Source organism: Camelina sativa, chromosome 8 (assembly GCF_000633955.1).
Source record: "Camelina sativa cultivar DH55 chromosome 8, Cs, whole genome shotgun sequence".
Taxonomy (NCBI): Eukaryota; Viridiplantae; Streptophyta; class Magnoliopsida; order Brassicales; family Brassicaceae; genus Camelina; species Camelina sativa.
In genome coordinates, this window is record NC_025692.1 from 12,631,408 (window position 1) to 12,656,547 (window position 25,140).

The 25,140-nt window shown below is 36.6% G+C and overlaps 2 protein-coding genes across 2 annotated transcripts in view; both read left to right on the plus strand.

Annotated features, from left to right (window-relative positions):
- On the plus strand, positions 12,459-13,946 carry LOC104709474. The gene is made up of 3 exons (XM_010426084.2): positions 12,459-12,597; positions 12,845-13,786; positions 13,874-13,946. Exons 1-3 carry the CDS (start codon positions 12,593-12,595, stop codon positions 13,944-13,946), a joined length of 1,020 nt encoding a protein of 339 aa, XP_010424386.1. The 5' UTR covers positions 12,459-12,592.
- The window catches only part of LOC104707068 (paramyosin-like), a 2,823-nt gene continuing 1,115 nt past the window's right edge, over positions 23,433-25,140 (plus strand). Inside the window, exon 1 of the mRNA XM_010423340.2 lies at positions 23,433-24,944. Within this exon, the coding sequence (XP_010421642.1) occupies positions 23,607-24,944 (1,338 nt within the window). The 5' untranslated portion in view covers positions 23,433-23,606. The remainder of the gene's footprint in view (positions 24,945-25,140) is intronic.

The window sequence follows — 25,140 nt, forward strand, 5'->3', positions numbered from 1 at the left end:
TTCAACTTACTATCTTTATTATCTTTTAGTTTCAAGAATAATCAATACTTGGCTTTGTTACCAAGTTTCTTATCACTATATAAACTCATGTAATCTCATTTGAGAATAATCAATCAATTTCCTTTTCATTTTAAGAGTCTATCTCTTTGTTCTTTGTCTAGAACATTTCTTTGTGTCTTGGTGTGTAATATCCAAACAACAGCCTCCTCTTGCTGGACTAGTGAGTCATATCTAGCAGCCATTGGAGTTGGGAATATCAGCAGCCTTCCGCAACTGTTGTGCGACCCTTCAATCCATCAAATCTCCCTTGTTTCACCTTGCACCTTGGCGAGTTTCTATCCTTTCTAATCCGGCAGAGTGATCCTCGAATTTGGGCGTATCAGGTTCTATGACCGGTACGGTCATGAATGTGTGACTGATGCGCCCAGGATTGTGTGGTCGGTGGTGCTGGAGTCTCAGGAAGGGGAGCTGCAGCAGATATAAGCCGGCAAGGGCAAGGTTGCCAGGTACATAAGTTCAAGAGAAACCTTCATGACAGGATAAACTCATTGTTGCGACGATGGTGGATGAAGTTCATTGGAGATGGACATGGTTGCTAGATTCAAGTTTTTGGCAAGCTTCCTGGGGGAAAAAGTCAACTGGGTTGAGTTAGCGGCTTGCAAAGCATTGGATGCAGTGAATCGGAATATGTGAATGTATGGTACTTGTTTGTTTTATTACGCTCGTATTGATGATTTGCTTTGGAGAATTCCCAAGCGGAAAAGCTATTTTTGGAATAAGTTATCTTGTGCAAGTTTTCCTAAGAGACAAGTTACTTGAGGTTCTTGGATGGATAAAAGGTATTGATATTCGGGTGGTGGTGAGTTGATGTCGGCATACTTGATTATTAGTCTAGTAGAGCAGAGGAAGTAACCAGAGGATTTATTGAGCAGGGGATTCATTTGTCTTATCACTTCACCGTGGGAAGCTTCGGTGTTGTTCATCAAGTAGAAGGACAAGGTATGGGTTTATGAGTCTGTGGCGATGCCTTTCGGGTTGACTAACGCACCAGCAACATTGATGAGATTAATGAACAGCGTGTTTCAGGAGTTTTCTTGACTTGGATGTCATCATTTTCATCGAGGATATTATGGTTTATTCCAAGAGTGTGGGGGAGCATGTAGTGTATTTAATGGCAGTAATGGAAGATGTGGGAGCATAAGTTGTTTGCTAAGTTGAGCAATTGTAATTTTTGGCAGCAAGAGATGAGTTTTTTTAGGACACATTGTGTCTGCATGGGGGGTTTCTATTGATCCGGAGAAGTTTTAGGCTATCCGAGTTTGGCCTAGACCACAGAATGCCACAGAGATCAAAAGTTTTCTTGGGTTGATAAGTTATTACAGGAGATTTGTGCAGGGCTTTCCGAGCAAGGCACGACCGATGACTAAGTTGACAGGAAAGGAGATTCCTTTTGTTTGGTCCCAGGAGTATGAAGAGGTTTTCGCAAGCCTGAAGGAGATAATTACTACTACGCCAGGGAGAGCCCAATGTAGTTACTACAGATTCATCCAGAGTTGGTTTGGTGTGTGTGTTGATGCAGCATGGGAAGGTGATTGCCTATGCTTCGCGGCGGTTGCGGAAGCATGAGGACAATTATCCTACTCATGATTTAGAGATGGCTGTTGTAGTTTTTGCCCTGAAGATTTGGAGATCTTATCTTTATGGTGCAAAGATGCAGGTGTTTACATATCATAAGAGCTTGAAGTCTATATTTACTCAGTCTGAGCTGAATTTGAGGCATAGTCGGTGCATGGAGCTGGTGGCGGGTTATGATCTGGAGATAGCCTATCACCCTGGTAAGGCTAACTTGGTTGCTGATGCTCTGAGTCAGAAGTGGCGGCTTCGGCTCAGGAGCATGACATGGAGACTTTGATAGGAAATATTAATGCATTGAGGTTGTGTTCTATTTCTCAGGAGCCGTTGGGTTTGGAGGTGGCTGATAGAGCAGATCTTCTGAGCATAGTGCGGTTTGCTCAGGAGAAGGATTTGAGGTTGGTGAATGACTACAGAGAGGTGGTTCAAGGTATCAGGTCTCAGCTAATGGTACCATCTTGNGACTAGACCAAAAGCTAAGCAGCTAATGAATGCACTAAATGGGCTTATTAGAGAGTTTATGGCCAAAGAGAGCATGGAAAATTATATTGGGGATGATATCTATCAAGTCCAGCCCACTTTGAGCCTAATTCAAGTCCAAGAAAGCCCAAGATAATCACTTTATTTTGTGGTCAAAGAGGGATGACGAAAATGGAGTTCAATTCACCTTGGGAAGAAAAACATGCACCAAGAGTTGAATCTTCATTCAACTTACTATCTTTATTATCTTTTAGTTTCAAGAATAATCAATACTTGGCTTTGTTACCAAGTTTCTTATCACTATATAAACTCATGTAATCTCATTTGAGAATAATCAATCAATTTCCTTTTCATTTTAAGAGTCTATCTCTTTGTTCTTTGTCTAGAACATTTCTTTGTGTCTTGGTGTGTAATATCCAAACAACAGCCTCCTCTTGCTGGACTAGTGAGTCATATCTAGCAGCCATTGGAGTTGGGAATATCAGCAGCCTTCCGCAACTGTTGTGCGACCCTTCAATCCATCAAATCTCCCTTGTTTCACCTTGCACCTTGGCGAGTTTCTATCCTTTCTAATCCGGCAGAGTGATCCTCGAATTTGGGCGTATCAGGTTCTATGACCGGTACGGTCATGAATGTGTGACTGATGCGCCCAGGATTGTGTGGTCGGTGGTGCTGGAGTCTCAGGAAGGGGAGCTGCAGCAGATATAAGCCGGCAAGGGCAAGGTTGCCAGGTACATAAGTTCAAGAGAAACCTTCATGACAGGATAAACTCATTGTTGCGACGATGGTGGATGAAGTTCATTGGAGATGGACATGGTTGCTAGATTCAAGTTTTTGGCAAGCTTCCTGGGGGAAAAAGTCAACTGGGTTGAGTTAGCGGCTTGCAAAGCATTGGATGCAGTGAATCGGAATATGTGAATGTATGGTACTTGTTTGTTTTATTACGCTCGTATTGATGATTTGCTTTGGAGAATTCCCAAGCGGAAAAGCTATTTTTGGAATAAGTTATCTTGTGCAAGTTTTCCTAAGAGACAAGTTACTTGAGGTTCTTGGATGGATAAAAGGTATTGATATTCGGGTGGTGGTGAGTTGATGTCGGCATACTTGATTATTAGTCTAGTAGAGCAGAGGAAGTAACCAGAGGATTTATTGAGCAGGGGATTCATTTGTCTTATCACTTCACCGTGGGAAGCTTCGGTGTTGTTCATCAAGTAGAAGGACAAGGTATGGGTTTATGAGTCTGTGGCGATGCCTTTCGGGTTGACTAACGCACCAGCAACATTGATGAGATTAATGAACAGCGTGTTTCAGGAGTTTTCTTGACTTGGATGTCATCATTTTCATCGAGGATATTATGGTTTATTCCAAGAGTGTGGGGGAGCATGTAGTGTATTTAATGGCAGTAATGGAAGATGTGGGAGCATAAGTTGTTTGCTAAGTTGAGCAATTGTAATTTTTGGCAGCAAGAGATGAGTTTTTTTAGGACACATTGTGTCTGCATGGGGGGTTTCTATTGATCCGGAGAAGTTTTAGGCTATCCGAGTTTGGCCTAGACCACAGAATGCCACAGAGATCAAAAGTTTTCTTGGGTTGATAAGTTATTACAGGAGATTTGTGCAGGGCTTTCCGAGCAAGGCACGACCGATGACTAAGTTGACAGGAAAGGAGATTCCTTTTGTTTGGTCCCAGGAGTATGAAGAGGTTTTCGCAAGCCTGAAGGAGATAATTACTACTACGCCAGGGAGAGCCCAATGTAGTTACTACAGATTCATCCAGAGTTGGTTTGGTGTGTGTGTTGATGCAGCATGGGAAGGTGATTGCCTATGCTTCGCGGCGGTTGCGGAAGCATGAGGACAATTATCCTACTCATGATTTAGAGATGGCTGTTGTAGTTTTTGCCCTGAAGATTTGGAGATCTTATCTTTATGGTGCAAAGATGCAGGTGTTTACATATCATAAGAGCTTGAAGTCTATATTTACTCAGTCTGAGCTGAATTTGAGGCATAGTCGGTGCATGGAGCTGGTGGCGGGTTATGATCTGGAGATAGCCTATCACCCTGGTAAGGCTAACTTGGTTGCTGATGCTCTGAGTCAGAAGTGGCGGCTTCGGCTCAGGAGCATGACATGGAGACTTTGATAGGAAATATTAATGCATTGAGGTTGTGTTCTATTTCTCAGGAGCCGTTGGGTTTGGAGGTGGCTGATAGAGCAGATCTTCTGAGCATAGTGCGGTTTGCTCAGGAGAAGGATTTGAGGTTGGTGAATGACTACAGAGAGGTGGTTCAAGGTATCAGGTCTCAGCTAATGGTACCATCTTGGTGCACGGGCGGATTTGTGTGCCCAAAAATGAGGAGTTAAGGAAAGTGATCCTGAGGGAGGCTCATACGAGCATGTTCTCTATTCATCTAGGAGCGACCAAGATGTATCGTGACCTCAAGAGGTACTATCCCTGGGTCGGGATGAAGAAGGATGTAGCTAGTTGGATCGCGAGGTGCGATGTGTGTCAACTAATGAAGGCTGAGCATCAGGTTCCAAGCGGGTTGCTGAAGAGTCTTCCTATTCCAAAGTGGAAGTGGGAAATGATTACTATGGACTTCGTGGTAGGATTGCCAGTGTCTCGGACCTTTGATGCTATTTGGGTCACTGTAGACCGGTTAACTAAGTCAACACATTTTCTGGCCATTAAGAAGACTGATAGAGCAGCGGTCTTGGCTAAGAAGTATCTGAAGAAGATAGTCAAATTGCATGGTGTGCCAGCGAGTATTGTGTCTAATAGGGATTACAAGTTCACCTCGGTGTTCTGGAGAGCATTTCAGGCAGAGATGGGCACTAAGGTGCATATGGGTACAACTTATCATCCCTAGACAGATGGGCAGTCAGAGAAGACGACCCAAACGCTGGACGATTTGTTGAGTATGTGTGTGCTGGATTGGGGTTGCCATTGGGCAAATCACCTGAGCTTGGTAGAGTTTGCTTACAACAACATATATTAGGCGAGTATTAGGATGGCCCCTTATGATGCGTTGTATGGGAGGCCATGTCGTACACCGTTGTGCTGGACTCAGTTGGGTGAGAGTAGCATGTACGGGGCGAGTTTTGTTCAGGAGACCTCAGAGAAGATTCGGGTTCTCAAGCTGAACATGAAGGAAGCTCAGGATCGGCAGAGGAGTTATGCCGATAAGAGGAGGAGAGATCTTGAGTGTCAGGTGGGAGACAGAGTGTACCTCAAGATGGCCATATTACGGGGTCCGAACAGGTCATTGACAGAGACTATGTTGAGTCCGAGGTATATGGGTCCATTCAGAGTGATTGAACGGGTGGGACTGGTAGCATATAGGGTGGAGTTGCCTGAGGTTATGCGTGCTTTCCACAAAGTTTTTCATGTGTCGATGTTGCGGAAGTATCTCCGCGAGGATGATCAGTTGTTGGCTAAGATTCCTGATGATCTTCAGCCTAACATGACCTTGGAAGCGAGACCAGTGAGGGTTCTCGAGAGGAGAATTAAGGAACTTCGGAAGAAGAAGATTCCTTTGATGAGAGTCCTTTGGGACTGTGATGGTGTGGAGGAGCAGACATGGGAGTCAGAGGCGAGGATTAGGTCTGGGCAAAAAAATTGGACCCGAAAACCCGAACCGGAACTGACTCAAAAATATGGACCCAAATCCGAACCCAGAACCGGTAGAATACCCTATTGGGTACTAATTTCCTAAACCCGAAGAACCGGAACCGAACCCGAAACCGAACCCGGAACCGAACCGAGAACCGAATGGGTACCCGACAAACCCAAAATAAAATAATATACATAAAATACTTGTTATATTTTTTTTTTTATAACATAGTTATTCAAAGTTACAACTTAAAATTCAAAAATATTAGTACTTCCTAGATCAAAATACTCAAAATAACCAAAATTCTATTGAAATGTTTAGCTATATTTTTAAAAAAATTAACCAATTTTTTAAAAATTTTATTTTAATATTTAACATTAAAATTTATGGGTAATCGGGTAAAATTCAGGTTATCGGGTTAAATTTTGGGTAATCAGGTACAAAAAAACCCGAACCCGGATGATACCCAATTTTTTCGGATATTTATAGGTTCTGAAATTTTAGACCCGAACCGACCCGAACCGACCCGAACCCGTAAGACCCGAACCGAACCCGAACCGATATTTTCTGTTTACCCTATTGGGTCCTAAACTCCTCTACCCGAAAAACCCGAACCCGATCGATTCCTATCTGAACCCGACCCGAGTACCTGAATGCCCAGAGCTAGCGAGGATGAAGGCAGGGTTCAAGAAGTGGTTCGAGAAGTAGGTCGCGACTTGAACTTGTCTAGCCTGGTCCCAGTTGTAGTCTGTGGCTCGAGCGGGAATGGAGTATTCCAGCCCATCTCTCTTGTTACTTGGTCGCTTAGGGGTGGTTAATAGTGCGACTAAAGATAAGATGGTGTTCGGGATATGAAGTTCCGTGAGGCTGTTGTTAAAGAGGGAAATTTTCCTGGATTAGCAGTTGCTGAAAGGGGAAAGTTTCCAAAAGTGGAAAAGTTCTAAAAATGGAAAGTTTTATTTGAGTTAGAATTTTTCCATTTTTAATAACTGTGAGCCTTGGAGGGGCTTGAGTGACCTTCGTTGCAGACTGTTGAGTCTCCAAACTCTCCAAAATATATTTTTCAATGCATAAAATTGCTAAACCGTTCAATCTTTCTTGAGACATTGATGATCTCAAATTATTTTTCAGCAATTTTAGCTTAGAGAAACTTATTTCCGCTAATGCTACTGTCACATGAATGGTTAGTAAAAGTCGATAAGCAATAACTACGTTTGGATAACAACCAATAGTTTTTACAAACTCAAGAACCTCAATAGGTGTCATTGCTTCATCCTGTAAAGTCACCTGCAAAATTCTTAACTCAGAGAAAAAGTCATCCAAATCAACATTCGATGAACCACAATGAGAAAATGTATTATGAAAATTAGTGCACCTTTCTCTTAATTCAATAGCATCACGTGACTTAAGTTTCACTGAATTATATAAAAATCCAAAAACAGTCTCGAATGTTCTCATTTCCTCAAATCTACTTCTCAAAGAAGCAATTGCCATATCCACTACAACAAAAAAAATAATCAATTTTAAAAGCATCCTTAGGTGTTTGAATTACTTCATCATGAGTGTTATCGTCAAACTGTTTTTTCCTAAACCTCCGACGCTTACTTGGAAATATGACATCAACATCCATATCATCAACAAGACCTTTAGCCATAATCATACTTGAGTTAAATCCATCATTTCTATATTTCTCAAAAAAAGATATCACACCTTCTACTTGCTTCATTGCATTATCAATACACATAGTTTTAGCTTGTAAGTTCTTACTCACCAAATTAATAGCAAACAAAATGTGATGCCAAATAACAATCCCAAGAAAAAACTCAAAATTTTCAAGTGTATCTACCAAACTTTCAGTTTCACTCTTTGATATAGCATCATCACACAAACTATATAATTCTAGTAAAGCTGACCTTATTTGAGAAGTTTGATATCTTATAGCCTTAACACTTTTAATTCAACTCTCCCATCGAGTACTAGAAAGATTTTTTACATTATGTAGATATTATGGTTTGTGTTCAAGATTCCTTATTATTATGAATAATCAAATGAACCCGTATATCCACACTATACAAAAAATATAGTTAAATTATTAATGTATTAATTTTATTAATATACTTTCCTTTTAACCGTAAATCCAGACTATACAAATAATGTTTTTTTGTATGAAATATGGTGTATTCCAGTGAATGGAGATGTCAATGATTTAATACTAAAATTATGGATAGGTGTTAGGTAAGATTTTATTTTGGTTGTATAATCGGAAATCATGCTTAAGAGTGATGAATTTACGAGATTTTTTTGCCTTATGTAAATATATACTTTGGAGATTTTATTATATTTTTGGAATGTTTTTTAAAAAATATCTTAAATCTAGGTATAACTAATGATTATAATCCATATAACATATTTTGTAACCAACTAATAAATCAAATAATAATATAACTTTATAACTTATAACTATTTTATAGTCTATAAAAAAAGTTGTGTACTTCCGTAATATTATATAGGAGATATAAAGAACATTGTGTATTTGATTAACTATAAAATTTAAGTAATAAGGTACATTCAATGATGGTCAAAATAATGGTCAAGCAAAATAACAGAAAAATAAAGTTTACTAGCACCTTCTTTTACTAATCCACGTGTGGCCACTATGATTTACTGACCAGGAGATTCATTGAATCTAGACAAGAGTGAGTAAGATCCAGCCAAAATGTTTGGGAATAGCAATGAAAAAATATCTAAGAGACATTCATAATGTATACTACTCTTTATCAAGAAAGTTTTTCGCAAGAAAATCAAATAGAATAAAACCAAACCAAAAAAAAAGAAAAAAAATGTTTTTTTGTGTAATCATGTTACCAATATTGATATGTTTCAAAATAAGTTTTGTTTAGATTTTAGAAATATTTTTTGACACAAACTCTATCTTAAATTTTAAGTAAAAACAGGAAGATTACAAGTGCTATGTCATAATTGTAACAAAGTAATTGTGATGACCAAATAAAACTATGTCAACCAAAATTAGAAGGTGGTATGAGTTTCACAGGCTTAAGCAATTTTAATCAAGCTTTGTTAGCTAAACAGTTGTACCCATGGTCGGTTGTGGCTCGGTTCTACTAAAGTTGATATTTCATCAAGAAGTCTTATGGATTGTGGTATTGGTAAAAGATCGTCTTATGCTTGGAGAAGCATGATGCACGGGGGTGAGTTGCTGAAAAAAGGCCTATTGAAGACAGTTGAAAATAAGTATGATACGAGTGTTTGGATGGATAAGTGGATCTTTGATGAGAGTCCCATAGCTCCATATAGATTGCAAACTTTCTTTGATGTGAATTTGCAGTTTGTAGATTTGATGGAGTATGGAAGCTGTCGGTGGAATCTTGAAAAGGTCAATCACTTATTCTCGCCTTCTGATGCAAAAAAAATTCTAGCTATGCTTAGAGCCATGGATCTTGTTGATAGCTTTATCTAGCTTTACACCAAGTCAGGATCATATTCAGTGAAAAGTGGGTAACGGACCATACTGCAGCTATGGATACTGTTAATAATCCCAAGGATTAGCCAAGGTATTCTGCTATCTTGAGAGAGATTCAAGCGAAACTCAACATTTTAATCTCATGGGATTGTCATTCAGTTTCGGTATCAGCAAATAAAGTGGCTAAAGCTATTGCGCAAAATATTACACGAGATGGTAGCTTTTAGTCCTATTTGGCATTTGGAGGGTCTTCTTGACTTCATGATCAAGTGCGTTCAAAGGAGTAGAGTAGATAGATCTTTCGTTTCTTGTCTTATTTTTATTCTTGTTCTTGAACTATTTTGCTCTTTTGGTTCCGTCAGAGGACAAATTTTTTTTTTTATGAAAGTGTATTAAAAGAAGAAATATCAGATATTGTCATGTTATTGTATAATATATATTTTATTATGTTTTCAGTTTGTATAAAAACGTCAAAATATCACTTATTATGAAATTTATAGTCTATAATCTGTATTTTTTTAATAGCAAATTTTTATTAATTTTGAGCATTTCATACTTTTGATATTAAAATCTTTATTAGTCAGTAGTATCTTTTCACTCATAATTTTATGATAATTCTTATTATTTAGAGAAGTCTTTGTGAAATCAACAATATCTAATGCAAAATTACTATAAATTCAGAGATATATAAAAAAATGTACTTATGATAACAACTGTCAAATAAAGCTAAACTTATGTAAGTTAGATAATTTTATTTTTAAAATTCACTTTTTAAAAGTAATGTTCAATCAAACAGTTATTAAAACGAAACTGTATTTTTTTAATGCATGAGAATTATTATTACATATATATATATATATATATATATATATATATATTAGATTTTAGTAAATAAATTAATATATAATCTCAAAAATTACATTTTATGATAACCTTTTTATAAATATACTAGAAAAATTATCCGCACACATGCGCGGTCAAGTGTAATTGAAAGAAAAATTATTTTAATATTACTAAATTTTAATTATTGGTATTAAAATTAATGATGTTAACTATAGGGGAAAGGGTATATTTCTACCCGTACTATTTGTAAAGTGTATATTTCTACCTGAACAAAAGAGAAGTGTATTATCCAACCGGAACGCCAATAAAATTCGAAATTACTACCCAAACTTTGAAGCGTTATCGATAATACTACATTGACACAAAAACTGTTAGTCAACCGTTAAATATGAGTGATTCGTATGACACATAAGCAATGATGTGGCAGGAGTTTTTGGAATCAAACTCAAAACGACGTCGTTTTGATTTGGGGGAAAATTTTCAATTAGGGTTTTTTTTTTTTTGATTTCACGATTCATTTCTCTCTTTCTCTTTCTCTTTNATCCCAAGGATTAGCCAAGGTATTCTGCTATCTTGAGAGAGATTCAAGCGAAACTCAACATTTTAATCTCATGGGATTGTCATTCAGTTTCGGTATCAGCAAATAAAGTGGCTAAAGCTATTGCGCAAAATATTACACGAGATGGTAGCTTTTAGTCCTATTTGGCATTTGGAGGGTCTTCTTGACTTCATGATCAAGTGCGTTCAAAGGAGTAGAGTAGATAGATCTTTCGTTTCTTGTCTTATTTTTATTCTTGTTCTTGAACTATTTTGCTCTTTTGGTTCCGTCAGAGGACAAATTTTTTTTTTTATGAAAGTGTATTAAAAGAAGAAATATCAGATATTGTCATGTTATTGTATAATATATATTTTATTATGTTTTCAGTTTGTATAAAAACGTCAAAATATCACTTATTATGAAATTTATAGTCTATAATCTGTATTTTTTTAATAGCAAATTTTTATTAATTTTGAGCATTTCATACTTTTGATATTAAAATCTTTATTAGTCAGTAGTATCTTTTCACTCATAATTTTATGATAATTCTTATTATTTAGAGAAGTCTTTGTGAAATCAACAATATCTAATGCAAAATTACTATAAATTCAGAGATATATAAAAAAATGTACTTATGATAACAACTGTCAAATAAAGCTAAACTTATGTAAGTTAGATAATTTTATTTTTAAAATTCACTTTTTAAAAGTAATGTTCAATCAAACAGTTATTAAAACGAAACTGTATTTTTTTAATGCATGAGAATTATTATTACATATATATATATATATATATATATATATATATATTAGATTTTAGTAAATAAATTAATATATAATCTCAAAAATTACATTTTATGATAACCTTTTTATAAATATACTAGAAAAATTATCCGCACACATGCGCGGTCAAGTGTAATTGAAAGAAAAATTATTTTAATATTACTAAATTTTAATTATTGGTATTAAAATTAATGATGTTAACTATAGGGGAAAGGGTATATTTCTACCCGTACTATTTGTAAAGTGTATATTTCTACCTGAACAAAAGAGAAGTGTATTATCCAACCGGAACGCCAATAAAATTCGAAATTACTACCCAAACTTTGAAGCGTTATCGATAATACTACATTGACACAAAAACTGTTAGTCAACCGTTAAATATGAGTGATTCGTATGACACATAAGCAATGATGTGGCAGGAGTTTTTGGAATCAAACTCAAAACGACGTCGTTTTGATTTGGGGGAAAATTTTCAATTAGGGTTTTTTTTTTTTTGATTTCACGATTCATTTCTCTCTTTCTCTTTCTCTTTTCCTGCGAAGGCGAAAATGGAGAACGAGGATCNATATATATATATATATATATATATATATATATATTAGATTTTAGTAAATAAATTAATATATAATCTCAAAAATTACATTTTATGATAACCTTTTTATAAATATACTAGAAAAATTATCCGCACACATGCGCGGTCAAGTGTAATTGAAAGAAAAATTATTTTAATATTACTAAATTTTAATTATTGGTATTAAAATTAATGATGTTAACTATAGGGGAAAGGGTATATTTCTACCCGTACTATTTGTAAAGTGTATATTTCTACCTGAACAAAAGAGAAGTGTATTATCCAACCGGAACGCCAATAAAATTCGAAATTACTACCCAAACTTTGAAGCGTTATCGATAATACTACATTGACACAAAAACTGTTAGTCAACCGTTAAATATGAGTGATTCGTATGACACATAAGCAATGATGTGGCAGGAGTTTTTGGAATCAAACTCAAAACGACGTCGTTTTGATTTGGGGGAAAATTTTCAATTAGGGTTTTTTTTTTTTTGATTTCACGATTCATTTCTCTCTTTCTCTTTCTCTTTTCCTGCGAAGGCGAAAATGGAGAACGAGGATCGAAGTTAATTGCGAGGGATAAGTGTAGAGGAAACAAGGCGTGAATCGTGGGAGTTGTTAGCATTACCCACAATCGTTTCTACAGAAGCGAAAATGAGGTATTTTTAGTTCGTATTTTGTCGTATTTTTGGTATTAAATCTTGTATTTTTGGTAATACACAATCGATTTTTGGTATTAAATCTTGTATTTTGTCTTGTTTTTGTTTAATAGTTGCATAATGTAGATATTTGGAGACAATAATTTGAAGTTTTATCTTTAAAGAGTCGTATTTGTTTACTGCACACTAAGTGTTTGATTAAATGCTTGAGTGTTTGAAACTTTGTATAATTTTTTTTTGTTGACAGCAATCCGGATCATGTGACATTCCTTGTGTATTTTGGAGGGTATTGGGTGAAGAATCATGTAGGAGATGTTGCTTATCTCAATGGTAAAGATATAGCTATAGAATGTAAACCAGAAGAGTTTTTCATCAAGTTGTCGGCGGAGTTGGGGGAGGGATTATATGGCCAAAACATGTGGTATAAGTACCCTTTTGAAGAGCATAATGAAAGAAAGAGATTGAGGTCTGCGGATTTGAGTTTTAAGAGGATGTGTGATGCGGGCAGATGGACTGGAGTGATGAATGTTTTTTTGGTGAACTCAACAGAGCATCCTAATGATATCGAGTCATCTGAGCCATGTGAAGAAGAGATCCGGGTTGAAAGAAATGTGGCTTCTTTTGTTGATGAGGATGAGGATTTCGATTATCATAACACACCTCCTAACTCTGATGGTGAAGAAGAAGAGGAGCATTTGGTTAGATACAAACGAGGTAGTGGTCAGCTAGAGATAGAACAAGTATTTGATAGTCTAGAGGAGTTCAGAGAAGCTTTAGTAGCTTATGCATTAAAAGAGGGTTGTAACATAAAGATAAGTAGATGGGGGAAAGACAAGTCAGCGGCTGTGTGTGGGACTAAAGAGCCTTGTCCATGGTATATCTACTGTTCTTATGAGGAGTGCGTTGGCAAGTGGAAAGTGAAAACTTTTGAAGATCAGCACAGTTGCACAAATGATAACTATTGTAAGATATTGAAAGCACCTGTGATTTGCAAGATGTTTTTGGATGATATCAGAACTGATCCTGATTATGGACCAAAATGGATGCAACAAGAGATTGAGAAGAACTACAATCTGATAGTAAGCATAGACAAATGTAAAAATGCTAAGAAAAAAGCTGTAGAGATCATCGACCGTGAGCACAAGGAGCAATTTTCTAGGCTGAAAGATTACCGCTTAGCACTTCTTCAGTAAGTTCTTCTTTCATTACTGAAATTTTAAATTTAACAAGTGTTTTCCAATCTGTTAACTAGGTTTCCATTTTGATATTTTGCTAGATCTAACCCTGAGTCAACAGTAGTGCTAGACATAGTGCTTGATGATGATGGATCAGAGATCTTGTNACCGTGAGCACAAGGAGCAATTTTCTAGGCTGAAAGATTACCGCTTAGCACTTCTTCAGTAAGTTCTTCTTTCATTACTGAAATTTTAAATTTAACAAGTGTTTTCCAATCTGTTAACTAGGTTTCCATTTTGATATTTTGCTAGATCTAACCCTGAGTCAACAGTAGTGCTAGACACAGTGCTTGATGATGATGGATCAGAGATCTTCCATAGATTCTATGTGTGTTTTGCTGCCATTCGAAAGATGTGGTCTATGTGGTGTCGTCCTATCTTTGGAGTGGATGGTTGTTTTATGAAATGCACACTAAAGGGACAATTATTGGCTGCTGTGGGGAGGGATGCTAACAATGGAATGTATCCCATGGCTTGGGCCGGTTGGATAATACACTTCTCTTTTGTTCAGGTAGAAATATACACTTTACAAATAGTACGGGTAGAAATATACCCTTTTCCCGTTAACTATATGCTTGTAACACCCTGGTTTCAGGTATTTGTGGAGAGATTTAAAAGAATTGATTTGACTATCGATGTACTAAAGTGCACTAATATTTTTGGTCAAAGGTTCCACTTAAGCGTGATTATGCGGGAGTAGTTCTAGGATGGGTGACCTTCTGAGAAGTGATTGTTGGAATTTTGCGAGTGAGTACAAAACATATCAAAATATCATGTGGTAATTTGTAAGTTGGATAAACAAGTCTTAAAAAAATTCTAGATGTAACAAACCGGATATGCCCATAGGCCAGAAATAAACACGAGACCTATTAAGAAGTGATTGTGGGACCGTTACAATACTCATATGAAAATTGTTTTGAAAATAAAAATAGTTGATTAGAATTTTATTTTCGTCGTTCTGCATAAATTAATATTTTGTGTGGAATCTATACTCACTACGTATGTATAATAACTTAATTTTTAACTTATATTTTTGCAACATAATCTGAATAATAAGAAGAAGTAAAAGAACTATAGAGTATAAACTAACTAAGTTGATTTTAAATGTTTCCATTTTTTTGGGCTTAAGACCTTCTTTCTGAGCTAGTATCTTCGATTAGCTGAAATAGAGCTTTGACTGGATTAAAACACTATTCGTTTGATTTTAACTTGTTTTCGTCTTTGTCTTCACTATTATTGCAAATCTCCAAAGGGTTCTAGGGTTTGTTCTTGAGTTTGACTGGATTTTTTCAACTTCGTGTTTCTAAAGTCTAGTTCTTCCCTTGTACCTAAGTTTTGGGGTGGGGTGTTCTATTGTGGATGTCGTTTGAAAGTTTTTGGTGTGTTGTTGTTCAAAGAAATTGTAGATCAGAAATCTAGTCAAAAAAATTTCTCACGAAACCATGTCTTCAGCGGTGGATAGAAACTTTGATGGCGATGTCATTAACAGAGGAGGATGTTCCGTTTGAGATGTCGTATTTACCTGAATTACCATCTGTTTAAGCAAATGTTATGAGTCTTGTGGGGCGTTTACTCAACCCAAAATGTCAGTATCTGAAGAATTTTAGTTCGGAATATGCCCCGCAAATGGCAAAGAGAAGGAATAACTCGAAGCATTGCGTTAACTAAAGAGAAATTTTAGTTCTTCTTTAATTCCAAGCATGATTTAGAAGACATTCTTCAGAAGGAGATTCATACTTTTAACGATTGGTCAGTGGTGGTTGATAGATGGCATGAATCTCCCCTAGATAACTATCTTCAATTTACCCCTCTGTGGGTACAAATTTGGAATGTACCGATCAATTACTATACCAAAAAAGCAATCACAGCGTTGGAGGAAGTGATTGGACAAGTGGTCGAGGTAGCCTTTGATACTAAGAAGCCTCAGCTGAAAGAGTATGTGAGGGTAAAGGTTATCTTTGATGTCTCTAGACCTCTTAGGTGATAAAAGCTGGTAAATTTGCCAAAGGGGCAATGCAAACATCTTCTTTGAGTATGAAAGAGTCTAAAACGGTGTTTTGAGTGTCAAAGAATAACGTATGAGGTGGATGAGTGTCCTATAATCATTAAAAAGAAAAAAGATTATTTATATGCAAAAAAAAGCAGGGAACACGGTGGAAAGACCTCATTCTAAAAGATTATGATCCTCTGTATAAAATTTTGAATGAAGAACAGGTGGGGTTTGATCCTGTGAGTGGAAAAAGAAGAATATCACCAACGGTGTTAGAAGGTATGAGACAATATATGCGAGTCTCTTCCGAAAAAGAAAATTCGTTGAGAGCTGATAAGGTAAAATCTATCGTCGGAGAAGTCGATTAGGATCCTCTTTCTGCAAAGACTATTCTGAGATTGGAACCCCCTCCTATATTCCATCAGGATGTGAACAAGAATAAAGGAGCGGTTTTCTCTTATCAAACGCATGTTGTGTCTATGAGTACAAAGGCGTCTTCCTCAAAAGAAATCTTTACAGGTGATTATGAGGTTTTGGATCCTGTTGAGAGGTGGATCAAGGAGCAAGGATCTTCATCTTCCTTGGTAGGTTATGGTAAGTTTTTGACTTTATCCCAGCCATTTCAGAGCAATGCAACAATTTATGAATCTTATCCTTTTGGGATAGGATCTTTCGTGATTGTTCTGATAAAAGACAAAGAGCAAACCAAGGAAAATACCTACAAAAAGCAACAGGAAACCAAAGCCCCTGTGCCCATATATAGAAATGATGGTTATGGAGAAAAAGCTAGGCACAAAAGTGGGAAGCAAGGAAAAAAGAAAAGTAGATGATGAGGGTACAAGCACTCCTAAGATGGTAAAGCTTAATTATCAAGAGGTTGTCAAGGATTGGGACAGTCTTAAGACTTGACAATTCCACGCCTAAAGGAAATGCGTAAACAACATTTCCATGAGGTGTTGTTCCTGATGGAGACTATGTATAGAAGTTTAGTTGATCTTCAAGTCTGGTTAGGTTACGATCAAGTATATACAATTGATCCGATCGGAAGGAGTGGAGGTTTAGCTTTTTTATGGAAAAGTAGTGTGACGGTAGATATAAAGTTTGATTTCTAGAATTGTAATTGGAAGAAAAGACATATGGCTTATGTTGGGCGATTTCAATGAGATATTTCATAACCGGAAAAAACTGGGAGGCCCTAGAAGATCTGATAATGCTTCAAAGGATTTTGTTGATATGCTGTGAGTTTGGAATGTCTAAATTGCCAAGCATTGGAAATAGATTCATATGGGCAAGACGAAGAGGAGACCATTGGGTTTAGTGTAGATTGGATAAAGCCTTTGGAAATGAGGATTTGTTCAAACATTTCCCTGCTTCAAATTAAAAAAAATTTGGATATGAGAGGATCAAACCATAGACTGGTTTTAGTGAAACTTATGTCATCCCAAGATTCCTATAGGGGCCAGTTTAGGTTTGATAAAAGATTCCTCCACAAGGAAGAAGTGAAAGAGGCTATTGTGCAGGCTTGGGAACCCAAATCTGATAGTATTAGCTTGTCCGTAACAGGTCAGCTCAGAGCTTGCAGGGAATCTCTAAGTGGTTGGAGAAAAGAAATACGATCAACTCACATGAACAGATTCAGCTCCTTAAAATGGCTTTAAAGAAAGAACAATCTGTAGTTTGGCCAGTCCAACATAAAGTCTTCATTTTAAAAAGGGAGCTAGCCAAAGCCTACAGAAAGGAGGATGCATAATGGAAAAAAGAGCAAACAGAAATGGTTAAGGAGTGGAAATCGTAATTCAAAGTTTTTTCACACATCAGTTAAGGAGAATCGTCAGAGGAAAAGGATTGAAAAGTTAAAAGATATAAATGGGAATTTGCAAGTATCTGAAGCTGCAAAAGGAGAAGTTGTTGTTGCCTATTTCCAGAATTTGTTCACCTCTTCAAATCCGACTAGCTTCTTTGTTTGATTTGATGGTCTTATCCCTAGAGTTACAGATCGGATGAATGAAAGCTTATTAGAGGAAATAAGAAATGAAGAAGTAAAAGAAGCAACGTTCTTAATCATTTCAGCTAAAGCACTGGGTCCAGACGGCATGTCAGCCTTATTCTTTCAGCAATACTGGACTATAGTGGGAGAACAAGTTACTTATGAAGTGAAAATTCTCTTTAAGGATGGAGTGCTTCCGGCTGACTAGAATTATACGCATCTCTATCTTATTCCAAACACACATCATCCATCTGAAATGGCAAATCTAAGACCGATCAGTCTTTCTTCGGTGCTTTACAAATTCATATTCAAAATTTTGGTTAAAAGAATCCAGCCTTTTTTAAACCTCATAGTATCTGATACTCAGTCTGCGTTCATACCAGAGAGGCTTATCAGTGACAACATCCTAGTGGCTCAAATCTCCTCTGAATTTATGTCAAAAGAGTATGATAGAATTGAATGGAATTACCTCAGATCACTACTCATCGCCTTGGGCTTTCATAAGAAATGGGTGTCGTGGATCATGGTATGTGTTACTTATGTTACATATTCAGTTATTATCAATGATAATCTTTTTGGCATGATTATCCCAGAGAGAGGATTGAGACAAGGCGATCCATTATCTCCCTTCCTTTTTGTCCTCTTTACTGAAGGTCTTACTCACCTTTTGAATAAAGCTCAAACGAAAAAAAAAATTGATGGCATTCAGTTTCATCAGGAGTGGCCGAGTGTTCATCACCTACTGTTTGCGAATGACTCACTATTCCTATGTAAGGCTACAAAGGATCATAACCAGGTTTTGCAGAATGTTCTGAGAATATATGGTGAAGCTACATGTCAATTTATCAATCCTAGTAAGTCTTCTATAACTTTTGGAGCAAAGGTGGATGACAATCTGAAAGGAAGCATTCGAGTGGATGACAATCTGAAAGGAAGCATTCGATACATCTTGGGAAATCAGTCTGAAGGTGGAACTGGTACTTATCTTGGACTGCCAGAATGTTTTAGTGGTTCAAAGGTTGAAATGCTCAGTTATCAGAAAGATAAATTAAAAGGGTGGTTCACAAGATGTGTATTTCAGGGAGGAAAGGAAGTGTTGTTGAAATCAGTAGCCTTGGCAATACATGTTTTCGCGATGTTCTGCTTCAAGCTACCAATTACGACTTGTTATAATTTGCAGAGTTCCATGGCCTCTTTTTGGTGGAGTTCAGAGGAACATTCATGAAAAATCCATTGGCAAAACTGGGAAAGGTTATGCTTATCAAAAGACCTTGGAGGTATGGGGTTTAGAGGTATTCAATATTTCAATCAAGCCATTCTAGCAAAGCAAGCATAGTGACTGCTCCAAAACCCCAAATGTCTCCTTTCCAGGCTAACGAAAAGCATATATTATGAAGAGTCAAACTTCATTGATGCTACAATGAGTAGAAGACCATCTTTTGCTTGGAGAAGCATCCTCTTTGGATGTGAACTATTGTACAAAGGTTTAGTGAAAAAGTTGGAAATGGGGAGACTCTGAATGTTTGGATTGACGAGTGGATTATAATGATGGGTATAGAGCCCCTGGAGAAAACCAAATTTTTGAAGTTGGTCTAAAGGTTAATGAACTTATTGATGAGAATATAAGTTTTTGGGATCAATAAAAGCTTGATGATCTTTTCCTGCCTTGGATATCGCAAGAATTAAAGCTATAAAGCCTTTACTAGTGCATGACAATTTCTATGCTTGGCAATTCAATAAGAGCGGGGAGTTCTCAGTTAAATCAGGTTATTGGCTTGAAGACAGAGAAAAGAATGCTTAACTTATCAGAGAAGCCTCTATTAACCCCTCGACACTCGAATTGAAAAAACTGATTTGGAGTTTGTAGACAGATCCAAAATTAAAAAAATTTCTTTGGAAAGTGCTGTCTGGAGCCATTCCCATCGCTGAAACCCTCAATGGTTAGGGCATGAGTATCGACTCTGTATGCCAAATTTGTGGAGAAGAAGGTGAGTCTATCAACCATTTACTTTTTACTTGCTCTGCTGCTAGACAGATTTGGGTGCTGTCAGATTACCCATTTCTGGTTGATGGTTTTCATATTGGCTCAGTTTTTTCAAGCATGTTCCATTTTCTGTCGAAATAATAAAGAGTGGCCTATTGAGTTGAGGAAAAGCTTCCCATGGATAATTTGGAGGATTTGGAAAAATAGAGGCTCTTCAATTTTTGAAGGAGTAAACTTCTCCGCAAAATAATCAGTGGACAAGATCAGAGAGGAGGTAGCAGAGTGGTTTGAAGCTCATTGCCAAGAAGGGGAAGGTATATCCCTACTGAACCAATAAGACCAACATCAAAGAGAGAGAAGGATGCAACCTTTAGCGAAGGGATGGGAAAAACCTTTACCAAACTGGGTCAAGTGTAATGTGAGCTCATCCTGGTCAAAAAGAAATAAGTTAGCAGGTGAAGCACAGGTTCTAAGAGATGAGCAATGAGAATTTTTGCTTAATACCTGCAAAGCTTTTGGAGGTATTTTGAGTCCGGATTATGCAATGCTCAAAGTAGTGTTCTAGACAGTAGAAAGCATGAATAGCCACAGATTCAAGCAAGTTATTTTGGTATTCAGGACAAAGATTTGGTGGGAGGCGTGGAGAGACCAAATGTGGCCTTCCTCTAAAGCTCAATCATAAGAGTTTTTTTAGTCCTATCTCGGAGTGGAGACTGGTAAATGAAAATGAGGCAACAAATGGAGGTGCAAACATGATATCTCAAAGTGTAACAGGGGACTTGCATTTTCAATCATATGTGGAAAGGGGTTACCCAACTTGGATGAAGAGTGTCTTCGAGGAAGAAAAAGTTTGCAGTAATGTTTGCTAAAGCTGGTTTTCAACAAGTTGTAAATTGGTTCTTTGGAGTAGGCTAACAGGTCGTGGGAAAGCGGTTTTTTGTGATTTTGTTATAACAGATAAATGATGTAATCACTTAGGCTATCCCGATAGTCAAATTTTAATATAATCACAACAAAAAAAAATAAAAAAATAAAAAAACTCTTTTTTATTCAGCATCCCGATTCTTGTGGAGGTATAATTTTTTTTGCTTTTATTTATATTTATATACACCATAAAACTAAACTTTTTACTGGTTCAAACTTTTTTTCTTTCTTTCTTAGACTTTACGTTTCATGTTTTCGTTTCAAATAAAGACCTAATGGGTCTAAACTGTTATTTTGGGCTTCTTCGGCGAAAGAATTGCACGTTACTAAGAAATGAAACTGCACTTTAACAAAAACAAGCAAGTGTCAATTTTTCTTTGGGAAAAATGTCAAAAAAAATCCCAACTTTCAAATTTGAGACGAAAAAAACATGAATTTTCAAAATGTCATTTTTATCCCAAAGTTTAGTTTGACTTTTTGATAAAATAGTAAAGTTTCGTTGACTTGACCATTTCAAGTACGCCGTTAAGTTTCCGTTAACAACCTCTGTTTAGTCGATAAACGATACTTTATATAAGTTGTTTACAAATTTAAACGAATATGTTAGCGTCGTCCGTCGGTGAAATTGCGAGTCAAGTAATTCGCTGCACGCGAGTTCGACAATGAATAGACGCATATATTTTGATTTTATTGAAAAACGCATTAGATGAGATTCGAACTTGAGACTCCAAAGACATAAAGAATAATTAGTAATCAACAAAGAAAAACTAGTTTGACAACATTAAGAGAAACATATATAAATAAATACGCCACGAAAATAAAGCTATGGATTTGACTGAACCATAGAGTACAATAATGTCTTTGAAAGAACAATGACCATGGTTGGAACTTGGAAGAAAGTCATGTACCCAAAACGCAACCGGCGGATCAAGCTGTGGCAGCGAATGGTTTCACCGAGAAATCTAATTCCCACTGGAGCTTTATCCAACGGAGGAGGCAACGCCTTCCGTTCTCTCGAGGAGTAAGTTGTGGGTCGTTATTGATGCGGCGGATGTCGAGATCTAACGGTCACGGTTATGAAGGATATGGTTGGACGGGGAAGAAGTTAATAAACACATATAACATACGATATAATAATCTGTGTTTCATTAATTGTTAATAAATCTACCTAGCGTAGTTGGTTACGTTTTGATGTTTGCGGCTTTGGGGTCTAGAGTTCGAATCCATGTAATATAATTTATTTTAAAAAACATAAAAACTTTCGTCCAGACCGAGTCGAACCCGCGGGAGGTGAAAACGAAACCCCCACATTAACCAATGGACGACGTCATGCTTTCAACAGACGATAGTAAATAAACTATATATAGTATCGGAAATATAACGGAGATTGTAAACGAAAAATTAACTCTGCTAACGGAAACTTAACAGCGGCAAAATCAACCAAAATTTGCTATTTTATCAAATAGTCAAACTAAACTTTGTGATTTTTGAAAAAAAAAAAAAAAAAATTTTATGATTAAAATGACATCTCGAAAGTTTATACTTTTTTCATCCCAAATTTAAAAGTTGAAGATTTTTTTGACATTTTTCCCATTTTTCTTTTAGGAAAATCTATTTTTAGTCATTCTCTTTAATTACATTTAATTTATAAAAATATATTTATATAGTAGAATATATTGACACGTATCAAAAATGAGTCTGTTATCTATATATGCCAATATTTAATCAATTCTTGATATGTTTCCAAATTTGATGATTTGTAAGTATATCATATGTTGGATTTTCCCTGGATATATATCTAACTTTAGTGTTTTTCTTTTGATAATAATAACTAATTGTGTGGTTCCCTGGATAGATATGATTTATAGTTAAAACATATCTAATTTTAGTGTTTTCTTTTGGTAATAATAACTAATTTTAGTGTAAAATAATGGCTTCAATTGGTGACCAAAATTTAGGAAAAGAATGAGGAGAAATATCACATTCCTCTCTATTCCACAATTTTTTTACCATTTGAAAGTAATATTTTTTCCCCTACATTCATCTACATTCTTCAAAAAATAAGGAACAATAGAACAAAAATGTTCCTCCCCAAAATTGACGAGGAACAAATGGAACAAAAAAAAGAGCAAATATTCAAATTCGTTTTTTATTTTAAAATAAATAAAAATATGTTTATTAATAAAATTTCAATTTTGTAATATAAAAACTTTCATATTTTCACAATGTACTGACAAAAAAAATATTTTTGATAGGAATTTTATGCTAAACTAATCTTAAGGCTCTATTTGAAAATTTTATTATATATACATTAGAATAATATTAGTATTACAATTGAAATTAAATTTATTTAATATTTAATATATTTTAAAAACATTTTTATTGTTTGGTTACCATTTACTATTTTGTTCATTCTCTGCAGATTTTCCTTTCAATCTTCAAAAACTGTTTATTTCATTCCGCATTGTTCTTTTTATTCATTTTCTTTTTATTCTTCTAATGGTTATCAGTAGGAGCGAATGAGTTTTGTTTGTTAACATCTGTCAAATATTAGCTAATATTTGATACATGTCAAAATTTGAGTAATTGTAATTATGTTATGTTATTAAAAATGAAACGTATCAAATTTTTAGTCTATTGCATTAATAAGAAGAAATCAGGATACTGTGGTCTGCAGCTGTTATATAAGAGAGTGTAAAATCTAACCACACCTTCACAAAATCAAAAAACTTCAAAAGAAAAATACAAAATTGGTCCCCAAAATTTGAAATTATCAAAGTTACCCCCAAACTTGGTCTCTTAGTCTTCTTCTCTTTCTCGCTTAGCCGTTTAAAGCAAAACCCTGAGACTCCCCAAACCCTAAAAATCTCAGCCGCCACTTTTGTTCTAATGGCGAAGAAGAAAGTGTCTCGTAACACCAATGGAGCATCCGTTGAGCAACAACAAATGCAGAGCCAGAAATCTCCGGTCACTTACAAGAAACCGGCGGCGGAGCTGAGTCGTGAGTCTTCAATGGAGGACCATGACTCCTCGGAGGAAAAGTTTCAGAACTTGAAGTCACTCAATGGGATTCTTCTCCAGCAAACCATGGAGAAGAGGCAGCAGATTGAATCTCTCTTCCAGGCGAAAGATGCGTTGGAGGCTGAGCTGACCCGTTCCGGAAAGGAGAAGACTTTGCTGAAGGAGGAGTTGTGTGGTTCGAGCGATGAGAAGTTCATGTTGAAGATTGAGTTGGATCTGTTTATGGGTTTTGTTGAGAGTCGTGTTAAGGAAATGGGTGTTGAGGTAGATGTGTTGGTTAAGGAGAAGAGTGATAGGGACTGTGAGATTAGGGATTTGAAAAGAGAAGCTAGTGTTTTGATGGGGAAGTTAGAGAGTGAGAGGGATGAGTTTAGTAGGGTTTGTGATGAGAGGGATTTGATTAAGAGTGGGTTTGAATTGCAGAGTGAGGAGATGAATCGGTTGAAGGAGAGTGTGGTGAGGTTGGAGATGAAAGAAGTGAGTTTAGGTGAAGAAGTTGGGAGATTGAAGTCTGAGAATGGTAGATTGGTGAAGGAGAGGAAGAAGAGAGATGAGTTGATTGAGAGGGTTAGTAAGGAGAGGAGTGAAATGGAGAAGAACCTTGAGGATAAGATTAGGGAGACTGATGGGTTGAAGAGTGAGATCAAAGGGGTTATTGGAGAGAAGATGGAGATAGAGATGGTTAAACGTGATCAGAAGGAGACGATCGTTGAGTTGGAGAAAAAGTTGGGAAATTTGAATGAGACTGTGAAGAGCTTGACAAAGGAAGAGGTGGGGTTACGTGATCAGGTTATTAGGTTAGAGAGGAATCTTGATGAGGTTATGGAGGAAGCGAAAGCCAGGGCGGAGCAGATCAATGCATTGGTGAAAGAGAAGTCTGTTACGAAATCTGAGCTTGAGTGTGTGTGGATGGAGAACATTTCAGTTAAGAAGCAGATGGAAATGGCTCTCGTGCAATCCTCTGATAATGGGAAACTGGTTGACCAATTGTTGCGCGAGAAGAATGAGCTTGTTAAGCGTGTTGTTAACCAGGAGGCTGAGTTTGTTGAGCTGAGTAAGCTGGCGGATGAGCAAAAGCATGTTGCAGTTCAGCTGCAAAAGGATTATAATGATCTAACCAAGACTACTGAGAATCTTAGCTGCAATGTTAGCCAGCTTAAGGAGTCTCTGGCGATGGTTGAGGTTGAGAGAGACAATGCTGGGAAGGCTCTTGTTGAAGAGAAGAGAAATCGGTTGGCTCTTAAGGATAAAGTTGCAGAATTAGAGAAAATGATTGAATCTACTGGTAAAGAGCTTGAGAAGACTAAGGCTGAGCGAGCGAGATTGGTCAAAGAGAAGAAGGAAGTGGAGAATCGATCTGAGTCATTGAGAAACGAGAAGGGTATCCTTCAGAAGGATATTG